The 27,506-nt window shown below is 45.5% G+C and overlaps 1 protein-coding gene across 2 annotated transcripts in view; it reads left to right on the top strand.

Moving 5' to 3' along the window:
• Positions 1–27,506, top strand: part of ITGB5 (integrin subunit beta 5) — a 124,364-nt gene that overhangs the window by 490 nt on the left and 96,368 nt on the right. The window contains exons 1-2 of one of the 2 annotated variants that reach the window (XM_017955219.3): positions 6,400–7,498; positions 12,866–12,951. Coding sequence is in view for 1 of the 2 variants with exons in the window: in XM_003894034.4 (XP_003894083.2) it covers positions 12,866–12,951 (86 nt within the window). In the remaining variant the exon portion in view is untranslated. Of the gene's footprint in view, positions 1–6,399; positions 7,499–12,865; positions 12,952–27,506 lie in introns of those variants that run through there. The other variant, XM_003894034.4, reaches the window with a different exon arrangement.

Below are 27,506 nucleotides of genomic sequence, written 5' to 3'. Positions count from 1 at the left end.
GGCAGGCGTCTCAGAGGGGCGGGGAGCGCAGGCAGCGCCTGAGGGCAGAGGGCGCCTTCAGGGCACTCCCTGGTGGATGGACCAGTCGCCAGGGGACAGCCCCGCGGGGCCGTCGTGAATCTCCTGTCCCCTCCCGGGCTGAGGAGGAGCTTCCCTTCCTGTGTAAACAGCCTGGCCGGCCTGCTGACCTAGCCCGCCAGCCCCGTGCCTAGGGCACGGGGAGGACCATCGCCGGCCCTGCCTTGGGGCCCGGGCTCTCCGTTGGCGGGCACAAAGCGGTCCTTGTGGCCGGCCGGGAGCGGGCGGGCTGCTGGTGGGGGATGCCGCCGGTGTCCTGTTCCCGGGAAAGCAAGGGAGTCTCGAAACCCCAGCCAAAGCCCAGGGCCACCTCCACTCCGGAGGGCTCGCCTCCTGGGACTGCGGGTGCACAGGGCCCACCGCGAATCCTGGAGTTCTCTGCGCCTAGGTTAGCCGCGTTCATTTGAAGATGCAGACCCACTTCCCCACCCCACTCCGCCTGCTTCCGCCTCGCCTAGGCCACCGCAAACCCGAGGGGGCACCCGCGTCCCAAACCACAGCCCCACCTGGGACTTCCCTATTAGATTCCTTCTGCCCGACTTTATCCCGCGATTTGCACACGCTCGGAGCCTCACACTCCCCTAACTGTGACAGATTCTGGAGTAGAGGACAGGGGCTGTGGAGATTGCCTTAGCCCGACGCTGCCATGGGCTGGCGGCGGTGCGAGGATCCCTCGGTTACCTGCTCTTAAGTTTTCAGGGTTGGGAGATGACTGGACGTGGCAGTTCGGAGGCCCTCGAGGAAGGATGCACTTGTTTGGGATGCGGACTTTCTCCCTTCCTTTAGGAAATAATAGTGCTCTATTCACTTTGAAGCCGGAGATACTTGATTGCTCTTGTGAGCCAAGTGGTTGCCTGGCTTCCCAAGGGGAGGACTGTTCCCCCCCCCGCCGTGTCTCATTTACATGAAGGCAGTGGAGGTTTAGGTTTAAGAGCGGAGGAGGGGTCTGAGCAAACAACAACTTCGTTCAGACCCTAATTCAAACTTAATACTGTAGCAAGGTTTTTGGTTTTGGTTTTAAATGGGAAAATAATCACTCCAGAGCTTGGAGAGTAGATGAGTGGATTCCAGACACCCATCCGGCAGCCAGTGCCCATCACGGATAGTTTCATGGGTCCCTCGGGAAAGCGAGCAGAAGGAAGCTGTAGCCCACATCACACAGGAATGTATTGTTGTGAACGCTCCCCTGCTCCACAAGGACTTTCCTTTAGTTTGAAATTAGGCACTTTTTCTTTTTTGGTGGGAACATTTTCTTTTAATACTTTTAATAATGTTAGTAGTTTTTAATTTTGGCAAAATAAGAAAATCTGGCAACCCTATGTTAAGCTCCCCTTCTCATTTTCTGTTTGTTTCTTTTGTTTTGTTTTTAAATCTTAGTTTTCTTTGAAATCCAAAAGTTTGGAAACTGCCAAAGGAGATGGCTTCTAAGTTCCTCTCCAGCTTGACATTCTGTAATTCTGACAAACAGAATTATAATAATAATTTCCAGTTGCAAATAATTTTTTTTTTTTTTTTGAGTCAGAGTTTCAGTCTTGTAGCCCAGGCTGGAGTGCAGTGGTGCCATCTCGGCTCACTGCAACCTGCACCTCCCAGGTTCAAGCGATTCTCCTGGCTTAGCCTCCCAAGTAGCAAGGATTACAGGTGCCACCACCGTGCCAGGCTAATTTTTGTATTTTTAGTAGAGACGGGGTTTCACCATGTTGACTGGGCTGGTCTTGAACTTCTGACTTCAGGTGATCTAACCGCATCGGCCTCCCAAAGTGCTTGAATTACAGGCTTGAGCCACCGTCCCTGGCTGCAAATAATTTCTAAAAATACATTATTTTCCACTTGCATCGTGCTTTCTGTTTTTCAAAGTTCACGTACATCTTCATGGTGATGTCCATTTTCTCATATGGGCTCAGGAAGGAAGTGACATGCCCTTCCCCTCTACTTGGGTCAGGAGTGGCGGACCAGGGACCATGGCTTTTGGTCCAGTGCCCTCTGTCCTACCTGACTCAGCTTAGGGAAGAGAAAAGCACTGAGCATGGTGGTTCATTTGCAACTCTTTTGGGGTCCCGTTTTCCCATTGCCCATCTTTTTTTTTTTTTTTTTTTTTTTTTGAGACAGAGTCTCGCTCTTGGTGTGCAGTGGCATGATTTCAGCTCACCACAACCTCTGCCTCTCAGGTTCAAGCGATTGTCCTGCCCAAGCTTCCTGAGTAGCTGGGATTACAGGCATGCACCACCACACCTGGCTGATTTTGTATTTTTAGTAAAGACGGGGTTTCACCATGTTGTTCAGGCTGGTCTCCAACTCCCAACCTCAGGTGATCCGCCCACCTCGGCCTCCCAAAATGCTAGGATTACAGGCGTGAGCCACCACACCCGGCCTCTGCCCATCTCTTTGACTACAGGTTTTGGTGATGGTGCTGGTGGTGGTGGAGCAAGCCATGGCACTGGCCTCCAGAACTTGCTGCCTACCTCTTAGGGCTCTGAAGCTTCTCAGGATTAGCAGAGGTTGACTCACATCTGTGTGATTTCTCCTAGTTTCTCAGTGTTGCTGAATTAACTTCAACATTCTCTCTCTCTTTTTTTTTTTCTTCCCTTCCCTTCTTTTTTTTCTTGAAGCACTACAGGTACTTTATTCAGGGTGTGTTTCTGTATTGCTACTAGGAACATTACTATTTGAAAGAAAAAAACGTAGTTACTTAGAGAAAAGAAAGAGATGACCCTCAGGGCCATGCCTGCCTGGCTGTTCCTGGACCAGTGGTTGAATGGCTCTCTCTGCTGCTCTAACCTCTCTTTCATCTCGGTATGGATTTCCAGCCGGAAACCTTAGGTTTCAGGGGCTCATTTCCAACAAGTCCCTGGCCGACTGACAACCCCTTCCCGTCCCCACCAAGGGCTATCTCCTGTTCTCTTTATTATCTTTCGGCCAAGAGCCTTCAGACAGAATCCTAGGACATGGTCTTCCCCCAAAACCAGGGGTCTCACTGAGGTGAGGCTTTTCCACGCTGCCTTTGCTAAGAGAGAGAGAGGAATACCATCTTATAAAGAGGATCCTGCAACACCACTGCAATTATGTGTGCTATCACATTCATTTCTTTTTAAAAAAGCAATCAAATGTTCTTCTGGTGAATGCTCTGCCCATCCTAAGACAGCCCTTTGTTTTATTTAGTGGACTCATGTTGGCAGCACCCTTCCTCTACCCCCCACCCCCTACCACATTTCCTGTGGTCTGTGATGGGGTTGTTGGAATTTGGCTGGGTCTGCAGCTCTCTGTAGGTAACCAGACACAGGTTTAGAGCTGACAGGACAATGAAATACAAACAGTGGGTTTGGTCTGTAGACTGCTGTTTATCCTATGGATTTACATTTTAACTCCATCATCCTTGAGTTGGGGGAGCTTTTTATAAAGGGGATTGAGGCAGAAGAGGGCAGGGTCTAATTAGCTCTAATTAGTATTCCCCGCCTGCTTGTTCTCCATGCTTATTTAGCTACTGAGGCAACGGGGAATTAAAACGTCTAAGTAGTTTGGCAAAAGGCCTTTTGTGCCTGCGTGCCCTGGTAACTACTTTTTCTTCTTCAGCCTGGCCACGGAAATATTCTGAGATGCTTTAACGATATCAGTAATGTGGGACAATTACACACTACTTAAATAATAGGGCCCCTTTCACATGGCAGTGTGCAGCTGGGTTAATGGGATAGGGTCTCTTTTCACAGGTATTTCCAGTTGGCTGGAGCTGAGGGCCTTGGAGAACTGACTGCCGTGGTTTGTTTTTCTTCTTTCCGGTTCGAATGGGATTAATGGCCTCTATAAATGTAAAGGAATGCTTTATTTAGAGGCGCCCATTTGTTTCTGAAGCTTCTTGCTTCCGTTGAGTGCAGGGTTTGCTTCCCGGGCCTCATGGTGAAAAGTTTGCTTCAAGACAGGCTTGACTCATCCCCTAAGGCTGATGCTTTGAAGGTACTGCAGGGTACCCTGCACTCTCTTTATAGGATTCCCTCCCCAACTCCAGCCAGACATTTTCAGAGCTGGTTGTCTCTTGAAGAGCTGAGACCTACTTCTGCAACTTGTTCCCTTTAGTTATTCTCAACTCTTACTCAGCGTGATCCTGAGATCCAACTCAAGTCAGATCATGTCTCTCTGCTTAAAACCTTCAAATGATTTCCCAGAGTCCTGCCAGGCTCCACGAACTCTCCACTGACTTCCCTGACTTTCCTTCACCACTTTCCCTTCAAGTCCTTTGCTCTAGCAGCATGGGCCTCCCACTGTCCCTCCAGCGTGCCAGTCATGCCCCCATGGCAGCCCTTCTTCCTGCCTGTAATACTCTCCTGCAAGAAGATATCTGTATGACTGGCTTCCTCCACCCTGCAACCCTTTTCTTATCATCTCTTGCTCAGCCAAGGTTTCCCTGGCCGCTCCCAGCTAAAGCTGCAACCTCCTCCCTATATCCCGCGTTCTTTTTATCTGCTTTCCTTCTTTAATTTTTGTCCTTAGCACTCATCACCATCTAATGTAACTACATATCTTGTTCACTATTTCCCCTAAGTAGAATTCTCCCCCAGCCAGGATGTGAGCTCTGTGAATAAGGGAGTCTTTTTGGGTTTATTCACCTCTGTATCCTCCATGCCTGGAACAGCACCAGGCACATATTTGTTGATTGAAGAATGGATGAACCTGAGTCTTGGTAATTGGGAGGTGAAGAGGGCAATGTATCCCGTCCTCAACTCCCTGTTGCCTTCTACAGCTAGCTTTGAAGTCAGGGACTATGCATGTGGCTTGCTAGGAAGAAACATCCTGGGAGAAAGAGATTCTGTTGGAATGTGTCAGGATTTTTTTTTTTTTTTTTTTTAATGGAGTCTCACTCTGTTGCCGAGGCTGGAGCGCAGTGGTGTAATCTCCGGTCACCGCAACCTCTGCCTCCCAGGTTCAAGCGATTCTCCTGCATCAGCCTCCCGAGTAGCTGGGAGACAGAGGTTGCAGTGAATCAAGATCACACCACTGTACTCCAGCCTAGGCAACAGAGTGAGACTCCATCTCAAAATAAAATAAAAAAGAAAGGGAAAAAGAAAAGAAAAAGTACATATGTAAAGGTTTTTTTTTTTTTTTTAAATTGAGACAGAGTCTCTCTCTGTCTCCCAGGCTAGAGTACAGTGGTGTGATCTCAGCTCACTGCAACCTCGGCCTCCAACGTTCAAGCGATCCTCCTGCCTCAGCCTTCCAAGTAGCTGGGATTACAGGCATGTGCCACCAAGCCTGGCTAATTTTTTGTATTTTTAGTAAAGATGGGGTTTCACTATGTAGGCCAGGCTAGTCTTGAACTCCTGACCTCAGGTGATCTGCTTGCCTAAGCCTCCCAAAGTGTTGGGATTACAGGCATGAGCCACTGTGCCAGGTGTCTCTTTTATTCATTCATTAATTTATTTTTTAAAAGACAGAATCTCGCTCTGTCACCCAGGCTGGAGTGCGTTGACGTGATCATGGCCCACTGCAGCCTGAACTCCTGGGCGCAATTGCTCCTCCCACCTGGGCCTTGCAAAGTGTTGGGATTACAGAAGTAAGCCAGTGTGCCCGGCCCTTAAAAAAGCCTTCTAAGAATTGAGAAATCCAGAAAAATTGAGAAGATAGTGATAAGAGTTCCCATCTACCTCACACCCAGTTTTGCCTATTATTAACATCTTACATTAGTATGGTACCTTTATTATAATTAATGAATCATATTGATATGTTATTATTAACTAAAGTCCATCAGTTTAGATTTCTTTAGTGTTTACCTAAGTCCTTTTTCTGTTCTAGGATCCCATCCAAGATACCACAGTACATTGAGTTGTCATGTCACCTTGGGTTCCTATGGCTGTAACAGTTTCTCAGTCTTTTCCTTGTTTTTTATGACCTTGACAGTTTTAAGAAGTACTGGTCAGATATTTTGTAGATCATCCCCTTCTTGGGATTTGGCTGATGTTTTTCCCATGATTAGACAGAGTTAGGTGGTTTTGGAAGAAGAACATAGAGGTAATCAATTGCCTTAAAAAAACAAAAAACCTTTTGATAGGTAATATAGTCCCATAATTTTTAAAAGTATAACTCATTAAGTGAGAAGCCTGTCTTTCTTGTTGCCCATCAGTGCGGGATATTTCTGTGACCCCCTTTCCTAAACAGATTATGCCTACATAATTCCTATTATAAAGCTACTAAGCTTTCTTATGTATCCTGAGGGTTTCTATGCGTGTGTTACAAATATCCCTCTTTCATTTTTATTCAGAGGCAGCACAAAACACAGTGTGTATCTTGCTTTTTATTTTTAACTTAACAATGTATTGGCGTAAGCTTCCTGTCAATACAGAGTGCATGCTCATTCTTTCTTTATAGCTGTATAGCACTCCATTATATGAATTGGTGCTTTAAAAATAGAAGTCAGATCTGTAAGGCTGGTATTGTTGAGTGTTGTGCAGATGTCTGATGTTCATAAAGGCAGTGTAGAATGAGAACTGCTGGGATAGAACCTTCCTAGGGCATATTTGCATTTCATGGTAACATTTAGACATATGGCTATTTAGTTGCTAGAGTCTATACTGGGACTGTTTTGTCCATTGTGTGACAAATGTGAGGGCCTGGTTCAGGGTGTGGGGAGAAGCATTCCAGGGCATTGCCAACTTCAAGGCAGAAAGGCCATTTCAGCTTCTGTATTCGCTTCTGTTATCCCACGGAATATTTTGGATCAGGAAATTCCAACTGCAGATGTATGTTTTAGTAGTAGTTGTCTGACCTTGGACCCATGGGGTGTATAGAAGTGGAGAGAGGCTGAATGGAAGGAGGCCAGTCGGGAGGCTATGGCAGGAATTTAGACCAGAGGGCCTGGCTTGGACTGTTGGGGCTAGAGGTTGCAGACAGGAAGGGTTGGCTTAGGATAAACATTTCTTGCATCTTGAAAGGAATGATCAACCGGATGTGGTGGCTCCTTGGATGATTGATGAAACACAGGGGTGAGTCAGTGGGTTTTGGAAGAACATATTTTTAGATTACAGTTTGCAGTAAACACTGGGCTTCAGAGATGTGAAGCAAAAGAGATACAGGGAGTTGCCACTGAGCTGGGAATAGTCACTATGCAAACAGCAACGAAGATGAGATGTGGCTATCGTCTGGGCTGCTAGTTCCTGTTTCCATGACCTAGACCTAACACTGACATTTGTGAACTCTGAGTGTTTAGTTTTTTATTCATTGCTTCCTTCCTTTTCAAAGTGCTTATTGGTGCCAAGTGACTCATCCAGCAAAGTCCAAACTCTCTGAAATATTAATAGGTGGAGAGAGGAGAGATGCCAAAGGGAGTGAGTCTGACACTCCACATATCAGCACACAGCCTGTGGTTTAGGATCCTGGAGTACCTGTCTGGTACCTGGCACCCGGCACACTGTGAGTTCCTGGACATCAAGGGCTGGTAGGTCATTCACCTGTGCATCTCTAGCATCCCCCCAGTCCAGTGCTCAGCATTTAGGGTGTGTCAAGTGCAGAGTTTCTTGAATTTGAATTTGTCCCAACATCAACCGAATTTTAGGGCAATCATTTTGAGTACAAACGACTTTACTTTTCTATGTGAATAATAATAACAGAAACAGTTAGTATTGCCATATCATAAATTGTTTTACAGTTGTTCATGATGTTTTCATACCAGGTGACTATCACATCCTTTGAGTTTCTTTGGTATTGTGTCCAATATTCAGTAAGGGCTTTTAGGCTGCTGGACCAGAAGACCAGAGCTCAGTCTGATGTGGGTCAGAATTGAGGAACTCTTATTGTACTGAGCCCTGGACCTCCAGCCCAAGTTCCCAGAGCTCAGTGACGAGGCTCTGGTAATTATAAAGTGTTGTTTGTAAATCTATGTGGCTTTGAAGCTGGGTGCGGAGGCTCAGGCTCACGTATGTAATCCCAGCACTTTGGGAGGCTGAAGTGGGTGGATCACTTGAAGTCAGGGGTCGAAGTCAGAAGACCAGCCTGGCCAACATGCTGAAATCCTATCTCTACTAAAAATACAAAAATTAGCCAGGTGTGGTGGCATATGCCTGTAATCTCAGCTACTCGGGAGGCAGAGGTTGCAGTGAGCCAAGATCATGCCCGTGCAGCTTGGGCAACAAAGCAAGACTCTATCTTAAAAAAAAAAAAAAAGTATGTGGCTTTGATCAGAGTCCTAAGTGAAGCCTTTGACCTCAAATTCCTTTCTGATGAAGGGGCTGTTACGGATCTCCAGAGGACCCTAGAGCTCAGCAGGTCACACCAGCCCTACGTCCAAGATGGCAGAGGGACCCCCAGGCAGGCAGGCATCTCATGTGGGCACTTGCTGGCAAGGACCCCATCTGACCTCTTTTTTGTAGATAGGGCTCCTTATTTCAAGTCACATACGCTTGTTATCTTACATTTTCATCTGTAAAAAGAGGCAACTTGACTAGCTCATCTTAAAACAATCCTAGCCCCAAGGTACTGTAATTTCATGATTTTATGGAAATGATTTTATATATCAGAGAAAAGGATATGCCTCAAGAGCCTGAGTTTATATTTGATAAGGTTGAGGAGAGGAGAAGCAAAGTTACTTTTGTTCTAGATTTGTTTCTTTTCCCCTGCAGATAGTGGTTGCTGACAGGTACGGGGATTTGACCAAAAAATGGGACTAGCATTTTGCAACTCTTTTCCTGCACACACTTTTGTTTTTAAAGGCTTAAGTGCCTATTTGAAAATCACTAAGTGAGCCAGGTGTGGTAGCTCATGCCTGTAATCTTAGCACTTTGGGAGGCCCAGGCAGGAGGATCACTTGAGCCCAGGAGTTTGAGACCAGCCAGGTGTGGTGGTGTGTATCTGTAGCCCCAGCTACTTGGGTGGCTGAGGTGGGAGGATCACCTGAGGCCAGGAGTTTGAGGCTACAGTGAGTTATGATCACACTACTACACTCCAGCCTGGGCAACAGAGCCAGACCCTGTCTCAAACAGACAAGCAAAAAACAAACAAGAAATCTAAAAAAGAAAAGAAAACTCACTGAGTGAGTGAATTCATTTAAAATTAGAAGGAGTTTGTCAGTAGCAGGTCCAGCTTCCCAGTAGGTTGTGTTCTCAGACCTTCTTGGTCCTCATTTGGGTCTGGGATGGCTTTTCCTGCTGAAGTGAGGTCAGGCATGGTAGGTGGGTCCCAGCAGCACCAGAGCCTCCTGCTGCAGGCCTCCCTGGGTGAGGTAGATAAGGATGAGGAAGCCTAGGGTTCAGGGTTAGGGCTGGTGGAAACCTTTGTTCTCACCTGCTGTGGGCTCTCAAAGCCTCTGTTCTTTCTTCCTAGCCTCTCAGGTTCTGCCTGTTTCTCCCTCCTGTCTTGTCCCAGCTACCATCCTTATGCCGATTGGTATTTCTTCCTTCTGAAGTCCCTGGGGTGACATGATAAAGCTTCCTTCCCCACTACCACCACCTCCTGCACCCACCCCTCTCCCAGTCAGCAATTTTGCCATTTGAGATTTCTGTGAGTTTTTACTGCTGGTGACAAAGGAGAAGCAGGGAGTTAAAATTAGCAAATTAGGGAAATGTTCCAGTTGCAAGATATTGGTTTTTTTTTAACCCCTATTTTGGCATTTCTTCTCTTTTACTTTTTAAATGTTTCTTTTCTTTTTCCAGCTTTATGGAGGTATAGTTGACAAATAAAAATTGTATATATTTACAGTATGTGATTTGATGTTTTATTATATGTATACATTTGTAGTGATTACTACAATCCAGCTAATTCACATATTCATCACTTCCCATAGTTATCTTTGTGTGTGTATGTGGTGAGAGTATTTAAGATCTACTGTCTTAGCAGTTCTCAAGTACGCAATACATTGTTATTAACTGTAGTCACCATTCTGCACAATAGATCGCCAGAACTTACTCATTTTCTCTAAATGAAACTTTGTACTCTTTAACCATCTCCTCTTTCTCCATTCCACCTCCACCCCACCAGCCATGGCAACCACCATTTTACTCTCTGTTTTTCTGAGTTCATTTTTTTTCCATTCCACGTATAAGTGACATAATGCAGTATGTCTTTCTGTGCCTGGCTTAATAGTACCCTCCAGGTTCATCCATGTTGTCACAAGTGACAGGATTTTCTCAATTTTTTAAGGCTGAATAGATTTCATTGTATGTATATACCACTTTTTAAAAATATCACATTTTCTTTATTCATCTGTCTGTTGACTCCATATCTTGGCTGTTATGAATAGTGCTGCAAGGAATATGAGAGTGCAGGTATGTCTTCGACATACTGATTTCATTTTCTTTGGTTATATACTCAGCAGTGGAATTGCTGGAACATGTAGTAGTTCTGGTTTAAGGAACCTCCATGTCGTTTTCCATAATGGTTGTACTAATTTACATTCCCACCAACAGTGTACAGCGTTCCCCTGCTTCCCTTTTATCAACATTCTTGCTAGCACTGGCTATCTTTGTTTTTTTCTTTTTTTTTCTTTTTTTGAGACAGAGTCTTGCTCTGTCGCCCAGGGTGGAGTGCAGTGGCGCTATCTCGGCTCACTGCAGCCTCCGCCTCGTGGGTTCAAGTGATTCTCGTGCCTCAGCCTCTCGAGTAGCTGGGATTACAGGGGTGCACCACCACACCCAGCTAATTTTTGTATTTGTAGTAGAGACAGGGTTTCACCATGTCCAGGCTGGTCTAGAATCCCTGACCTCAGGTGATCCGCCCACCTCAGCCTCCTAAAGTGAGCGGCGGTGTGAGCCACAGTGCCTGGACTTACAGGAGTGAGCCACGGTGCCTGGCCCATTGCTTATTTTTCTAATTGGGTTATTTGTTTTCTTAATATTGAGTTGTTTGAATTCTTTATATATTTGGGTGTTAACCACTTATCAGATGTATGGTTTGCAAATATTCTGTCGCATATGGTAGGTTGTTTCTCTACTCTGTTGATTGTTTCCTTTGTTGTGCAGAAGCTTTTTAGTTTGATAGATTCCATTTGCCTATTTTCATTTTTGTTGCCTGTGCCTCTGGGATAATATTCCAAAAGTCATTGCCTAGTGTGATGTCAGAGAACTTTTTTCATATGTTTTCTCTTACATTTCAGGTGTTACATTTAAGGTTTTAAACCATATTGAGTTGATTTTTTAAATATAGTGTGAGATAAGGGTTCAGTTTCATTCTTCTGTATATGGATATCTTGTTGTCCCAAAACCATTTATTGAGGAGACTAGCCTTTTCCCATTGTGTGTTCTTGACAACTTTGTTGAAGATCAGTTCACTGTAAATGCCTGGATTTATTTCTGGGCACTTTATTCTGTTCCATTGGTCTATATGTCTGTATTTTTTGTTGTTGTTGTTGTTGTTGTTGTTTTTGAGACGGAGTCTCGCTCTGTCGCCCAGGTTAGAGTGCAGTGGCCGGATCTCAGCTCACTGCGAGCTCCGCCTCCCGGGTTTACGCCATTCTCCTGCCTCAGCCTCCCGAGTACCTGGGACTACAGGCGCCCGCCACCTCGCCCGGCTAGTTTTTTGTATTTTTTAGTAGAGATGGGGTTTCACCTTGTTAACCAGGATGGTCTTGATCCCCTGACCTCGTGATCCGCCCGTCTGGGCCTCCCAAAGTGCTGGGATTACAGGCCTGAGCCACTGCGCCCGGCCTATATGTCTGTTTTTATGCCAGTACCATGCTGTTTTAATTACAGTTGCTTTGTAGTATATTTGAAATCAGGTAATACAATGCCTCCACCTTTGTTCTTCTTGTTTAAGGTTGTTTGACTATTTAGGTTTCATACAAACTTTTGTGGTTTGATAAAAATTTTAGGATTTATTTTTCTATTTCTGTGAAAAATGACATTGGGATTTTGATAAAAAGTGAATTAAATTTTTAGACTGGATAGCATGGACATTTTAACAATATTAATTCTTCCAAACCATGAGCACAGGATATCTTTCCATTTTGGGGGTCTTCTTCAGTTTCTTTTTCTTTTTCTCTTTCTTTCTTTCTTTTCTTTTTTCTTTTTTTTTTGGCTTTTGAGACTGGGTCTCCTGTTGCCCAGGCTGGAGTGCAGTGGTACGATCATGGCTCAAAGTGTGTACTATTACACCTGGTGAAATTTTGTTTTTCTTAGAGACAGGGACCCTACATTGCCTAGACTGGTTTCAGCCTCCTAGGCTCAAGCAGTCCTCCCACCTTCACCTCCAAAATGTTGGGATTATCATAGGCATGAGTCACCATGCCCAGCCTTGGGTTTGCTTTTTTTTTTTTTTTTTTTTTAATTTGACCTATTAATAGATATGTTGAATCAATGGATTTCCTCTATCTTAATTCAACATTGTGTTCCTGGGATACATGGTTTCTTTCAGTACACTGTAAATTTTGATGTGAGAGTATTTGATTTATAATTTTCTTTTTTTAAAAAAATTCCTGAATAAAACCAATGTATTGTTTTTTCTTTCCTTTTTTTTTTTTTTTTTTGTACTATTTTTGTCATTTTGGACAGACTAAGTGTAAAGGGGCCTTTCTTGTTCTCTCTCAGAAAGAGAGGATTTGCCGAGTTATGGGGAAAATGAGAATCCAAGTGGGTCTAGCAGAAGAAATGGAAGTTGCTAACACAAGCATGCATGTTTGGTGAATGCTTCAGAAACTCAATGTTCAGCCTCAGCAAATGAGTTTTAACCTACAATTAACAATGGGACCTGCACCCTTTAGACTCAGAGAGGCCTCGTGTTAAAGAAGGAAGTAATTCTCCCAACTTATTCAAAGGCCTGATCCTTGAAATTTATAGCCAGGAACTAATTAGTGCATCATCTTTATCTTGCTTTAGAGGTCTCAACATATGCACTAGTGGAAGTGCCACTTCATGTGAAGAATGTCTGCTAATCCACCCAAAATGTGCCTGGTGCTCCAAAGAGGTATGTAGGTGGGGGAGGGGAGGAAGACGGGAAGGAATGTTGCGAGGGTGAGGGTGAGGAGGGGGCAACACCACAACACACCAGTTCACTGTACCTAAAAATCCTATGCAGATTCTGTAAGCTGCCTCTTCCCCTTCAGGCCAGAGTGATGACAAATCCAAGTTTATGAGACAATAAGATAAACTGGGTTTCTTGATAGTGTAGAATGCTAATCCTGTTTTGGGGAAACAAGACTTTCCTTCCCTTTTGTTTGGAAACCAATTAGGATTCATCTGTAGTTTTCAGATCTTTGGTTTAAGAACACCAGAAGACCTGAGCTTGTAGATGAGTTTGTAATGATTTCAAAACATGTCTAGATGGGTGGCATGTTGAATTTAGGCCAGTCATCTTAGTGTGCTTGCGAAAATAAATAGGAATTAGTCTTTATGGAATGATTTTATTTAAAAATGTGGCTGCCATTTCTTTAAGCCCTTTTGAAAGATATAAGTTTGGGACAATGTTAGGCTATTGATATCATAAAGCAATGTGGGCTGGGTACTGTAGCTCACACAGCAGCATTATGGGAGGCCAAGGCAGGAGGGATTGCTTGAGGCTTGAGCTTAGGAGTTTGAAGTCCAGCTGGACAACATAGAGACTCTATCTCTACTAAATAAATCAGGAAAGAAAGGGAGGGAGGGAGGAAGAGGAGGAGGGAAGGAAATGCCAGCTTTCTAGACTAATCACAACATGATTGATTTCTAAATTTCCTGTCTTGAAGGAAATTTCTAGATTCAAACCCTCCATGTAAAGGGCCCATTAAGGTTATTTGTAGAAGAACCCAGGACTTGCTGTTTTGGACTGGCTCAGTCTGCAACTCAGTGTGTGATCCCTGTCAGGAGGACCAAGGGGTAGCTCTGGGAGGCTGGGGTTAGTCTCCATCATAGCAGCCTCAGAGGTCTGGGATTCCTTTAACCTATGATGGCTAAAATGATCATGTGGGGACCTTACTAGATGTCCATACACCTTTTGTACATCATATAATATCTCTGATTCTCACAACAGCTCTGTCGGTGGGTTATGTACACTTGTTTATTGATGAAAATATGGGCTCAGGCGGTAGTGACTCACTCAAGATTCTTCTAAGTGTGCCAAAGCTGGGGTTTAATCTGACTTCTGAGCCCAAGCTTTTCCCTCCAGACTATATGGCCTCTTGCTTGCTATATGAACTCTCTAAATGTCATTTTAAAACTTTAGGAGTTCTCAGTTTACTTTGAGAGAGGAATCTTTCCAACATATAAACCTTTAATCATATTTGTGATTAATCCCATGCATCTTTGTTATCACCCTTCTTTAAAATCTTCCTTTTGTTCTCTGTGACCTGCAGGGCAGGTCCAATGAACCTGCTCTGTGGTCTAATGCCATGCGCCACAGTTGGCGCCTGCTTGGGGTACAAACCGATGTGGCCTGCTCACGGGAGAGGTTCCCTGGATATACCAAAGCGCTGATTGCTCCTGATGCGCTGTTAGTGCAAAGACAGCATGCACGGCTGTTTATTGCGGTACTATCTGTCAATAGCAAAGCACTTGAATCAACTTAAATGTCCATCAAGTGATGATTGATAGAAAATGGAAAAGCATATATGGCACCAGGAATAATAAGTGTTACAAAAAGATGAGTCATGCCCCTAGGGACATGGATGCAGCTGAAACCATCATCGGCAAACACGTTCAACGTTTTACAGAAAACAAACAACGGATGTTCTCACTCATAGTGGAACCACACCAGTGACTACTGACCTGTATGTAACAAGGTCACCGGGGCCTACCATCATGGGAGGGGGAGGGGAGGGATTGCATTGGGAAGTTATAATTGACAAACACGAGTTGATGGGCAGCAGACTACCATGGTACTGCAATATATGGAATAAAACTGCATGTTATGGCAAAATTCAACTTAAAGTAATAATAATAAAATAAATTTGAAAAAGAAATGGAAGTTAAGCAATAACAAGCATGTACAAGTTTTAGTAATGCTTTAGTGAAACCACTGTTCAGCCTAGTAAACGAGTCTAACCTGTAATTAACACTGGGACCGCACCCTTTAGATCTGAGGCCTCCCGGTTAAAGAAGGAAGTGAATCTTCTCCAACCATCAGAAGGCTCGATCCATGAAATTTATAGCTGAACTAATTAGTGTACCATATCTTATCTGTTTTGAAGGTTCCCACGCGTACTAGTGAAGTGCCACTTCATGAAGAACAGTTCATGAATCCACCCAAATGTGCCTGTGCCCAGAGGTATGTAGGGTGGGGAGGGAGTGGTGACGGAAGGCTGAATAAGTTGCGAGGGTGAGGGCAGGAGAGGGTAAATACCACAACACACCCCAAGCCACTGTACCTTAAAACTTATGCAGATTCCTGCAGCCGCCCTTCCGGCTGGGGCCAGGAGGATGACAAATCAAGTTTATGAGATTAACAAGATAAACTGTTTCGAGAGGTGGAATGCTAAGAACTGTTTGGGAAACATCTTTCCTCTTCCTCTTTTGGTTTTGGAAACCAATTAGGATTCCATCGTGAAGCTTGATCTTAAATTTTATGAAACGTCAGAGACCTGAGCTTGTGAATCGAGTTTGTTGCATAATGATTCAAAACATGTCTAGATGGGTGGCATGTTGGTGGAGGCCAGTCATCTTAGTGTGCTTACTTGAAAATAAATATTAGGAATTAGTCTTTATGGAATGATTTTATTTAAAAATAATGGCTGCCATTTCTTTAAGCCTTTTAGAAAGAGATATAAGTTTGGGACAATGTTAGGCTATTGATATCATAAAGCAATGTGGGCTGGGTACTGTGGCTCACACCAGCATTGTGGGAGGCCAAGGCAGGAGGATTGCTTGAGGCTTGAGCTTAGGAGTTTGAGTCCAGCCTGGACAACATAGAGACTCTATCTCTACTAAATAAATCAGGAAAGAAAGAAAGAGGGAGGGAGGGAGGAAGGAGGGAGGGAAGGAAATGTAACTTTCTAGACTAATCACAACATGATTGATTTCTAAATTTCCTGTCTTGAAGGAAATTTCTGGGTCACAAACCCTCCATGTAAAAGGGCCCCATTAAGGTTATTTGTAGAAGAACCCAGGACTTGCTGTTTTGGACTGGCTCAGTCTGCAACTCAGTGTGTGATCCCTGTCAGGAGGACCAAGAGATGGCTCTCGGGAGGCTGGGGTTAGTCTCCATCATGGCAGCCTCAGAGGTCTGGGGATTCCTTTAACCTATGATGGCTAAAAATGATCATGTGGGGACCTTACTAGATGTCATACCTTTTGTACATCATATAATATCTCTGATTCTCACAACAGCTCTGTCAGGTGGGTGTAATACACTTGTTTTATTGATGAAAATATGAGGCTCAGAGCAGTAAAGTGACTCACTCAAGGTCATACAAGTGTGCCAAAGCTGGGGTTTTAATCTGACTTCTGAGCCCAAGCTTTTCCCTCCAGACTATATGGCCTCTTGCTTGCTATATGAACTCTCTAAAATGTCATTTTAAAACTTTGGGAGTTCTCAGTTTACTTTGAGAGAGGAATCTTTCCAACATATAAACCTTTAATCATATTTGTGATTAATCATACCATCTTTGTTATCACCCTTCTTTAAAATCTTCCTTTTGTTCTCTGTGACCTGCAGGGCAGGTCAATAGAGACCTGCTCTGTGGTCTTTTGCCTTCCTCCTGCCATCATCTCTTGTCTGACCTGAAATTTAGCCAGAGGGAACCACCTGCAGATCCCCAGAGAACTCAGCTTGAGAACCCTGCCTGATCTTCCCGGTGTTGCTCCTCTCCCCAGAAAGCCTTGCTGGCTTTTTCTTCCTCTTTCCTTCTTTTTTATTAAATTTTTTATTTTTTTGAGACAGGGTCTTGCTCTGTCACCCAGGCTGGAATACAGTGATACAATCGTAGCTCACTACAGCTTCCCTTCTGGGCTCAAGCAATCCTCCCACCTCAGCTACCAGGTAGCTGGGACTACAGGTGTGCGCCACTGTGCTCGGCTAATTTAAAAAAAAATCTTTTAGAGATGGGATCTCTCTATGTTTCTCAGTCTTGTCTGAAACACCTGGCCTCAAATGATTCTCTTGCCTTGGCCTCGCAAATTGCTTGGATTACAGATGTGAGCCACCATGCCCGGCCCCTCCTTTCCTTGACTGATAACCTTGTTTTATCATTTTTAAGAATCAATTTGGCCAGGCGTGGTGTCTCACGCCTGTAATCCTAGTACTTTGGGAGGCTGAGATGGGCGGATCACAAGGTCAGGAGTTCGAGACCAGCCTGGCCAATATGTTGAAACCTCATCTCTACTAAAGATACAAAAAATTAGCTGGGCGTGGTGGCGTGAGCCTGTAATCTCAGCTACTCGGTAGGCTGAGGCAGGAGAATCGCTTGAACCTGGGGGGTGGAGGCTATAGTGACTTGAGATTGGGCCATTGCACTCCAGCCTGGGCAACAGGGTGAGACTCTGTCTCAAAATACAATACAATACAATACAATAACACAACACAACACATTACATTCAGGCCCAGCGTGGAGTGGCTCACACCTATAATCCCAGCACTTTGGGAAGCCAAGGTGAGTGGATTGCTTGAGCTTAGAAGCTCAAGACCAGCCTGGGCAACATGATGAAACCCCATCTCTACAAAAAATACAAAAAATTAGCTGGGTGTGCTGGTGCATGCCTGTAGTCCCAGCTACTTGGGGGACTGAGGTGGGAGGATCACTTGAGCCCAGGAGGAGGACATGTAGTGAGCCGAGATTATGCCATGGCATTCCAGCCTGGGCGACAAAGCAAGACCCTGTCTCAAAAAAGAAAAAAAAAAAAAAAAGAATCGGTTCAACCTCATCTACTCCATAACGACCTGCGTACCTGATCGTCTCCATCTGTCTATCCAGTCATTTATCCATCCATCCATCCATCCATCCATCCATCCATCCATCCATCCATCTGTGTATTCATCTGTGTATCCATTTGATATGAGAATGTAAGCTCCCTCCACTGGAGTGTTAGGGACAGGGGTTCTTTTTTTCTTTTCTTTTGAGATGGAGTCTCACTCTGTAGCTCAGGCTGGAGTGCAGTGTTGTGATCTCGGCTCACTGCCACCTCTGCCTCCTGGGTTTAAGCAGTTCTCTGCCTCAGCCTCCTGAGTAGCTGGGATTACAGGCACGTGCTACCATGCCCGGCTAGTTTTTGTATTTTTAGTAGAGACGGGGTTCACCATCTTGGCCAGGCTGGTCTTGAACTCCTGACCTCGTTTGTGATCCACCCACCTCGGCCTCCCAAAGTGCTGGGATTATAGGCGTGATCCACCATGCCCAGCTGGGGCAGGGGTTCTATCTGTTTTCTTCATTACTGTATTCCTGAATGGTGCTTACCACATAGTAGTTGCTCAAAGGATTTCACTGGATGACTATTTATTGTGTGTCTGCTAGGTGCAGGCCATGACTACCTTTTTGTCTCCGTGTACTCTGTGCTTCTTTAGCACTTATAACCTCGTTTTGTTTTAATTTGTTTTCATGCCTGTTACCAATTAAATCATCATCTCCTTCAGAAACTGAACTGCCTTATTCATCTTGGATACCCTGTATCCAGTCAAGAATCTGGCAGGAATTTGTATTTGATATAAGAGTACTGGTAAAAAGACATGGAGTTAGAAAAACCAAAGTTTCAATCAGCTTTGCCATGATTTAATTTCTTGATATATAAAATGAAGGTGACAGTTCCCACCCTCCAGCATAACTGGGAATGTAAAATGAGATCGGTGCATAAGAGGACTTGTGGACGGGACTGATTAGCTGAGCCTCCTGAATGGCTGCCACTGTCATCCATAAGTATTTTCTAGTGACATGTGGCTAGAAAATCCAGAAGCCAGGTCCATTTTTACTTTAAGTAGCTTCCTTCCTTGTGCTAGTACTTCCACAAGTCAGACTTCCTGATGCTGACAGTAAATGAAGGTGTCCCTAGGAGCTTGTTATCACCCCAACCCACATTTGGGTTCCCTGTCTAGCTCACTGGGCTGCCTCTCTGCTCATCGGAAGCCTCATTCTTAGCTGAAGAAATTCCTATGATCCCTGCCCTGGAATGCAGCTTCCCATCTTCTTTGCGGGTGACCTCTCCCCAGGGCATGGATGTGTTTTAGAGAGCTAGGTTGGAGAGTTCGGGAACGGTTATTTATTTATTTATGGCAGGGTCTCACTCTCATCATCCAGGCTGGAGTGCAGTGGTACAATCATGGCTCACTCCAGCCTCAACCTCCCAGTCCCAGGTGATTCTCCCACCCAGCTTCCTGAGTAGCTAGGATTACAGGCATGTGCCACCATACCTGGCTAATTTTTGTATTTTTAGTAGAGCTGGGGTTTCACCATGTTGCCCAGGCTGGTCTCAAACTCCTGGGCTCAAGTGATCTGCCTGCCTCTGCCTCCCAAGTGTTGGGATTATAGGCGTGAGCCACCATGCCTGGCCATGAATGGTTTTGATCAACCCCTTCTCCTTAGCAAGACTGAGTAAGTGTCACTGGGTGCCTTCTTAACCATATATCCCAGGACATCATCAAAAATGTAATGAGCGTTTGATGTGTGTGTACACTGAGGGTTGCTGCCCAGTAGACAGCCAGTGAGGGCCAGGTTCCCAACCTATGAGGATGAATCCCACGGCACATTCCATGGGGATTCTCCTGCTCTAGGTCCCATGAAGACTTACCCTTATTTTACTTGAAGTGGGCATGGGCCGGCCTTATCCCTGCATTTCACATCCCTTGTAACCTAATTCCATGCCTTCTGGCTCCGTCTCCTCCCACAGGTATCATGTGTGAGTCCACCAGTGTCCTTCCCCACCACCCCCTGAATGGTGCTCTTGCTGGTTCTCTCTTAGTTGGCTCTGTGCCACATCAGCACTGGCTCTCTTGCCTTTGTTTACTTTTTTTTCATTTTTAATCATTTAGTTTATTTTTGGAGACAGTGTCTTATTCTGTTGCCCAGGCTGCAGTGCAGTGGTGTGATCATAGCTCACTGCAGCCTCAATCTCTCAGACTCAAGTGATCCTCCCACCCTAGCCTCCCGAGTAGCTGGGACTATAGGCCTATCCCACAACACCCAGGCAAAGTTTTGATTTTTTGTTTGTTTGTTTGTTTGGTAGAGAACAGGTCTCACTATGTTACCCAGGCTAGTCTTAAACTCCCGGGCTCAAGTGATTCTCTCACCTTGGCTTCCCAATGTGCTGGAATTACAGACAGTGAGCCACTATGCCTGGCCTCTTGCCTTTATTTTCTCACCATGGTTTACCTGAGGGTTTCAGACTTACTCTCTGCCCTCATATCCAGAGTCGCCAGAGTCTCCCCTACTCTGAGACCAGGATGTGTGGGTCACTGCCTGTCTTGGCCTGTCCACGCTGCCCCTGCCTCTCTGCAACACACTTTCTACCTTGTTCTAGACAGCCTTGGCCGCTTGCTTCTCAGCCACTTATGGTGCTGTTTGTATAGGACAGCTTAAGACACATGTATTGTGTTCTCACATTGCTATAAGGAAATACCCAAGACTGGGTAATTTATAAAGGAAAGGGGTTTAATTGACTCACAGTTCAACATGGCTGGGGAGGCCTCAGGAAACTTAGAACCATGGTGGAAGGTGCAGGGGAAGCAATGCACCTTCTTCACAAGGTGTCAGGAAGGAGAAGTGCCGAGCAAAGAGGGAAGAGCCCCTTATAAAACTATCAGATCTCAGGACAACTCACTCACCATCAAGAGAACAGCATGGGGGAACCCGCCCCTGTGATTCAGTTACCTCCACTTGGTCTCTCCCTTGATTTGTGAGGATTATGGGGATTATAGGAATTACAATTCAACATGAGATTTGGGTGGGAACACAAAGCCTAACCGTATCAACACACAATAAACCCCAGCAGTTTATGATCTATTTTGTCCATCATTTTTTAAAATGGACATTTTGTTTCCCCTCTAAGATTGTAAATTTTACAACCCAGCTAGTTGTCTTGAGGAATGTGCCTGGAGGAGAGTGTGTGGATGCTTTCTAGGCAGGGCCTAGGGGTAGCCCACATTCTTCCTACTCACACTGTTGCCTAAAACCCAGCCACATGGCAATGCCTAGCTGCAATGAGAACTGGGAGACTTTCTCTAGCTTTGTGCCCCAGAAGAAAGGGAGAATGGGCTCAGTGTACTGGCAGCTTATGCTCGTGTCACTCGCAAGAGGACAGTGGTTTGGGAGAAGTGGGCAAGGCTTAGGGATCCGTGCTCCCTGTGAGAAAGCAGGTTTGGGGAAAGCAAGAGAGTAGGCAAAGACAGGCAGAGAGATTGCACTTAGGCCTTGCAGAAGCTGCGAGGCTGTCAGGGTGTGAATATGAGGCTCCGTGAAATGGCGTGGCTGTGGGCAGTAACAGGCTGCTGTGAAATCCGGGAGAAGGACCAGGTTAGGCAAGGCCACCACTGTGGAGCTGAATTCCCACAGGGAGAAGAACGATGAGGCCTGAAGTATTTGGATGCGTGGAAATGGGGTCAGGCATGGGAGAAGACTAGTGAATTCTGGGCTGGGGTGAGCAGTCTTTGCCTGGGGAAGTAGATGTGGAGAAGAAGCAATGCATCAGCAGGATTGGAGGTAGGAGCATGAGGAGGGAGACAGGTGAGAGGCTGGGAAGCAAGATGGGCCAACTGAAATGAAAAGAATCAATATTCAATCCAGCTCACATAAACTATAGATTCCTTAAAGAACATCTCCTTGTGGTCAGACTAAATGAAAGAAATAATATTGGCCTGTTGTAGACACTTCATAAATATTTGTTCAATGAATTAAATAAGTCCATTGGAAGCTGGTAGAGGGATTTCTCCATCCCCCAGGCAGGAAGTATACGTGGCAGTGTGTTGCTGACACACAACACACATTTTGGTTGTCATCAGCTACCTTCTCACATCCCTGAGGGTTCTGCCAAGTTGGAGCTGCAGGCATGGTTGGTTAGGGGGCCAGGCCGTGCTGTATCCCAGCCAGAAAGGTCAGCCTCAGCAAGAAGCCAGCTCCCCACCTGTGTCCACTTCTCCCCTGGGTTCTCTGCCTGTTTCCCAGTTTGTTTCTTCCCTCTTCATCCCAGGGATTGGGTATGCTGGCCTCCTTTCTTGCTTGGCCCTTTTGTTCAAGGACCTACAGTTCCTCAACTCTTCTACTCTGTTTCAGAAGCAAACAAGAATTTGTCTTTTCCCCCAAAACAATCACCCTCGCCTTTTCAGAGTTTTAGCCTTCAGCAATAGTAGGTAGGATGGCACTCAAATAATGTAATGTCTGGTCTGACATAGAGGAACCTGAATGCACTCACTGTGATGCTGGACAGCCAAGCACCCATTGAGCACTAGCCTTGACTGCAGGGTAAGAGATCTTGATTAGCAAAAAATATATAGGGGAGCTGGGCATGGTGGCCACGCCTGTAATCCCAGCACTTTGGGAGGCTGAAGCGGGTGGATCACTTGAACTCAGGAGTTTGAGACCAGCCTGGCCAACATGGCGAAACCCCATCTCTACTAAAAATACAAAAATTAGCCAGGCATAGCGGTGGGTGCCTGTAGTCCCAGCTATTCGGGAGGCTGAGGCATGAGAATCACTTGAACCTAGGAGGCGGAAGTTGCGGTGAGCAGAGATCAGGCCACTGCGCTCCAGCCTAGGCGACAGAGCGAGATTCCATCTGAAAAACAAACAAAGAAAAAATAAAATATATATGGAGTCAGATGTTACATATTACAATAAGTAGCAGACCTCATCTTATCCTCCATGTAACAGTGATGATGGGGTGAGTGAGCATGATGGCCTACAATAAGTTGCAAACACCAGTGTTCTAACAAACTAAAAACAATCTAAGTTTAAAACACCTCTCTTTTCTCTTTTATATTATTAACACTTAGTAACTAAAAGCAGCAAAAGGCCAGGCGTGGTGGCTCACGCCTATAATTCCAGCACCTCGGGAGGCTGAGGCGAGAGGATTGCTTGAGCCCAGGAGTTGTAAACTAGCCTGGGCAACATAGTGAGACCTGGTCTCTACAAAAAAAGTAAAAAATCAGTGGAGTATGGTGGCACCTGCCTGTAGTCCCAGCTACTTGGGAGTCTGAGGTAGGGAGGCAGCTTGAGCCCGGGAAGTTGCAGCTGCAGTGAGTGGCGATCACGTCACTGCACTCCAGCCTGGGTGAAAGAGCGATACCCAGTCTCTCAAAAAAAAAAGCTGCAAAGGACACTTCAAGTTTCTGTTTCCATTCTGGTGCTTTTCCCCTTTGGAGAGTTTGATAAGGGCATTTCTGGAGACCAGGGATCAATGCTTTGTTTGTGTATGGGAACCTCTTCCAGCATAGAGCATAGGGAGCATCTGCAAGCAGTTGTGTTGTGGCCCGTTAGAAGCCCATCCTTCTTGCTTGGGCTCCTTTTGTTTAAGAAACAAAAGGTTTCCATTTTTCCCTGTTGAAATGAAGTCCCCCCTCCTCTTCTATAGGTTGAGGCGCTTCTGTACCTGTTTCTCTGCAAGAGGATATTTATCCCTCATGTTTGGTAGGTAACAGATCTCTGTATTTGGGGCAGCAAAGACATGCTCCCTTCAGAAGGATGGAATCTGTGGGCCCAAAGTTAGTTTCCTGCTGCAGAACTTGGCAGTGGCCTTGGCTAAAATGGGAGGCACACACATGCTGCAAAGAGCACTGGATTTGGGCTCAAGAAGCCTGGGCCAGATGAACTTCAACTTCTTCGGTGAACTTAGGCTTGTGGACCTCTGATTTCCCACCTGTGGAAGCCAGGGGATGGCACCAGGTGATGCAGTCAAGGGCCCTTCCCCTTGGAACTTGCTATGTCTGACACCTGGCAGAAGGTCTTGAGTGTCAGGTTTCTGGGATCTGAAGCTGTTACACCATCAGACATCGGGATGTCATTCATGTCAGGAGGACTTTCTTTTTTTCTTTCTTTTTTTTTTTTTTTTTTCCAGCTTTCATGTTAGATTCAGAGGATACATGTGCAGGTTTGTTATGTGGGCATACTGTACTCAAGTAGTGAGCATAGTACCCAGTAGGTAATTTTTCAACCCATAAACCCTCCTGCCCCTGTAGTTCACAGTATCTGTTGTTCACATGTTTATGTCTGTGGGTGCTCAATGTTTAGTTCCCACTAATAAGTGAAAACGTGGTATTTGGTTTTCTGTGCCTGCATTAATTTGCTTAAGAAGGAGAATTTTCTTAAACATGAGTCTGCCTTTTCTCTAAGTCTTTATGATTTGAGGCATCTGTATTCATTGAATTTGGAGCTTAGAAATATAGACATTGAAGGGCTGGGTGTGGTGGCTCACACCTGTAATCCCAGCACTTTGGGAGGCTGAGGCCGGTGGATCATGAGGTCAGGAGATTGAGACCATCCTGGCTAACACGGTGAGACCCCGTCTCTACCAAAAATACAAAAAATTGGCCAGGCATGGTAGTGGGTGCCTGTAGTCCCAGCTACTCGGGAGGCTGAGGCAGGAGAATGGCATGAACCTGGGAGGTGGAGCTTGCGGTGAGCTGAGATGGTGTCACTGCACTCTAGCCTAGACGACAGAGCAAGATTCCATCTCAAAAAAAAAAAAGAAAGAAAGAAAGAAAGAAATATAGGTCTTGAGACATTTTCTTTCTTTCTTTCTTTCTCTTTTTCTTTCTTCTTTCTTTCTTTCTTTCTTTCTTTCTTTCTTTCTTTCTTTCTTTTCTTTCTTTCTTTCTTTCTCTCTCTCTCTCTCTCTCTCTCTTTCTTTCTCTCTCTCTCACTTTTTGGTTTGTTTTTTACCTTAAACTACCACTAAAAAAAAAGGTTGAGGCGTTTTCCTTGGCGGTGGCTCAAGCCTGTAATCCCAGCACTTTGGGAGGCGAGATGGGGCGGATCGAGGTCAGGATCAAGGACCATCCTGGCTAACACGGTGAAACCCCGTCTCTACTAAAATACAAAACTAGCCCGGTGAGGTGGCAGAGCCTGAGTCCCAGCTACTCGGGGAGGCTGAGGCAGAGAATGGTGAACCAGGGAGGCCGAGGCTTGCAGTGAGTGAGATCCGGCCACTGTGCTCCAGCCTGGGCGGCAGAGCAAGACTCCGTCTCAAAAAAAAAAAAAAAAAAAGAGACGTTTTCCTGATTTATAATGTTTGTATACCTGGAAGGTCATAGCCATTACTAGATATGCCCCTGGTCTCTGTCATTTTGGTTTTCTCTCTTTAAATATGCATCTACCCTTGTTCAAAATTAAAATATCTAGGCCAGGTGTTGTGGCTCATGCCTGTAATCCCAGCATTTTGGGCGGCCACAGCCATCATCTGAGGTCAGGAGTTCGAGACCAGCCTGGTCAACATGGCAAAACGCCATCTCTACTAAAAATACAAAAATTAGCCAGGCATAGTAGCACACGCTTGTAATCCCAGCTACTCAGGAGGCTAAGGCAGCAGGATCACTTGAACCAGGAGGCGGAGGTTGCAGTGAGCTGAGATTGCACCACTGGACTCCAGCCTGGGTGACAGAGTGAGACTCTGTCTCAAAAATAAAAATAAAAACAAAAATACTTAGAAAAGAGCACATGGAATAGAAGCGAAGCTCTTGGCTTGTGGCCTGACTCCCTCTGCTGAGGTCTGCAGCACTCTCAGTTCCTTTTCTTGGGCAATAAGAACCTATAGCTACAAATCAGTTATGCTTACTCATTCCTTATCGGGTCAAAAATAAATCAATCAAAAGAAATTAGTCACAGCAATTTTTTGGACTCTGTGCCAAAAGAGATCTTCACCTCTTAGGGGAATTTCTGTGTTAAGGCAGCTGTCTTACCCTCGAAAGCTTCTTTGGACCTGCCGTGCCCCGTGGTGCCTCAGCTAGTGGCTCTGAGTCCCTAGAGCTCTGGGACAATAATGACAGGACTCGATATATAGGTAAAGATGTCTCAAAGTTATTGAGCACGTCAATAAAACCACATGGCCTGACCCAGGTAGCAAGAAAGCGAACTTTGACACTGATAATAGAGATGCATGGCACTGAGAAGAAATCTAACTTTGGTCCACATGGCATATGGGTGTCCTTTGCTGTCTATAAAGCTGGAGTTACTGAGAATAGGACTCCCTTTGTACCATCACGTTGCTGACTCGGTCTGCACTTCCGAAGTCAGTGCAACCCTGCAAGTTGCAGCTTTAATGTGATTAATAGTGGTTTCCACACTGGCAACCAGGTGACAGTGCAGGAGCCCATGATTCTTGTTAATACAGCTAACTTCAGGGAAGCCTCGTATGCACTGGAGCTGAGGTTTATCACAACCTCAGCTGAAGAATGTTTTTAAGGAGAAACATGGGAAAGCTGCTGCCAATGAAGGGCATGAAGAGGGCTTTGCTCCTAACATCCTGGAGAATAAAGAAGCCCCAGAGCTGCTACAGCGTGCACTTGGGAAAGCCAACGACACAACTAGGGTTATAATCGGCATTTATCTGGCTGCCTCACAGTTCTTCAGGCCTGGGAAATATGATTTGGACTTTAAGTCTCCTGATGGTCCCAGCAGATACATTTGGCCCTGTACAAGTCCTTGATCTATGATGGGTAGTGTCCATCAAAAATCCCTTTGAGCAGGATGTTGGGAAGCTCAGATGAAGTTCACTGCCAGTGCATGTATCCCAGCAGTGGGGGGATCATCTCATTGACCAACCTAAAGGAATTGTGCACCTGCCTCCTGCTTAGGTGAAGCAGGTTGGCTCTGTGTCCTGGTCTATTCCAGAGTGTAAGCTGGTCCAGACCCGTAGGAGGTGTGTCAGGGGTTCCCATTACTCTGAGGAGACTGACCATGCTTCCATTACCACCCTGGTGGTGGGGCTGTGCACTGGACTGATCAAAACAGGTACACCTTGACAAACAGAACTGGGCCAAGTATAGTCAGGTCCTCAGAAGCAGAGGGGCTGGATAGCAAGGCTCAGTTCGCCAGTGAGAAATTCAGAGATTCTCTAGCAGAGTAAGCACTGGGCAGGCAAGTCGCTGAGCTCTTCAAGCTCTGGAAAGCTAATTAGACATCTACTTCAGACAGCTCAAGACAGCAGAACCAAACTGGCAGGGCCCTCAGGTTGTTACCCCTCCTTTTCCCAAACCCTGTGTTTTTCTTCTCACTGCTTCACTAGAACTGCTATATGAGAGTCAAGCTTGACCACCTAGAACCCCATTTAGAAAGCTCTGCTTTTAAATCTAAGGCCAGAGGCCGGGCGCGGTGGCTCACACCTATAATCCCAGCACTTTGGGAGGCTGAGGCGGGCAGATCACAAGGTCAGGAGATCGAGGCCATCCTGGCCAACATGGTGAAACCCTGTCTCTACTAAAAATACAAAAATTAGCTGGGCATGGTGGCACGTGGCTGTAATCCCAGCTACTTGGGAGGCTGAGGCAGGAGAATTGCTTGAACCAGGGAGTTGGAGGTTGCAGTGAGCTGACATTGCGCCACTGCACTTCAGTCTGATGACAGAGCAAGACACTGTCTCAAAAAAAAAAAAAAAAAAAAGTAAGGCCAGAATAATATATGTGTGTGTGTATAATGTGTG

Source organism: Papio anubis, chromosome 2, assembly GCF_008728515.1.
Source record: "Papio anubis isolate 15944 chromosome 2, Panubis1.0, whole genome shotgun sequence".
Taxonomy (NCBI): domain Eukaryota; kingdom Metazoa; phylum Chordata; class Mammalia; order Primates; family Cercopithecidae; genus Papio; species Papio anubis.
Note: the sequence above shows the minus strand (reverse complement) of the source record. Positions and strands in the feature narration are given on the sequence as shown.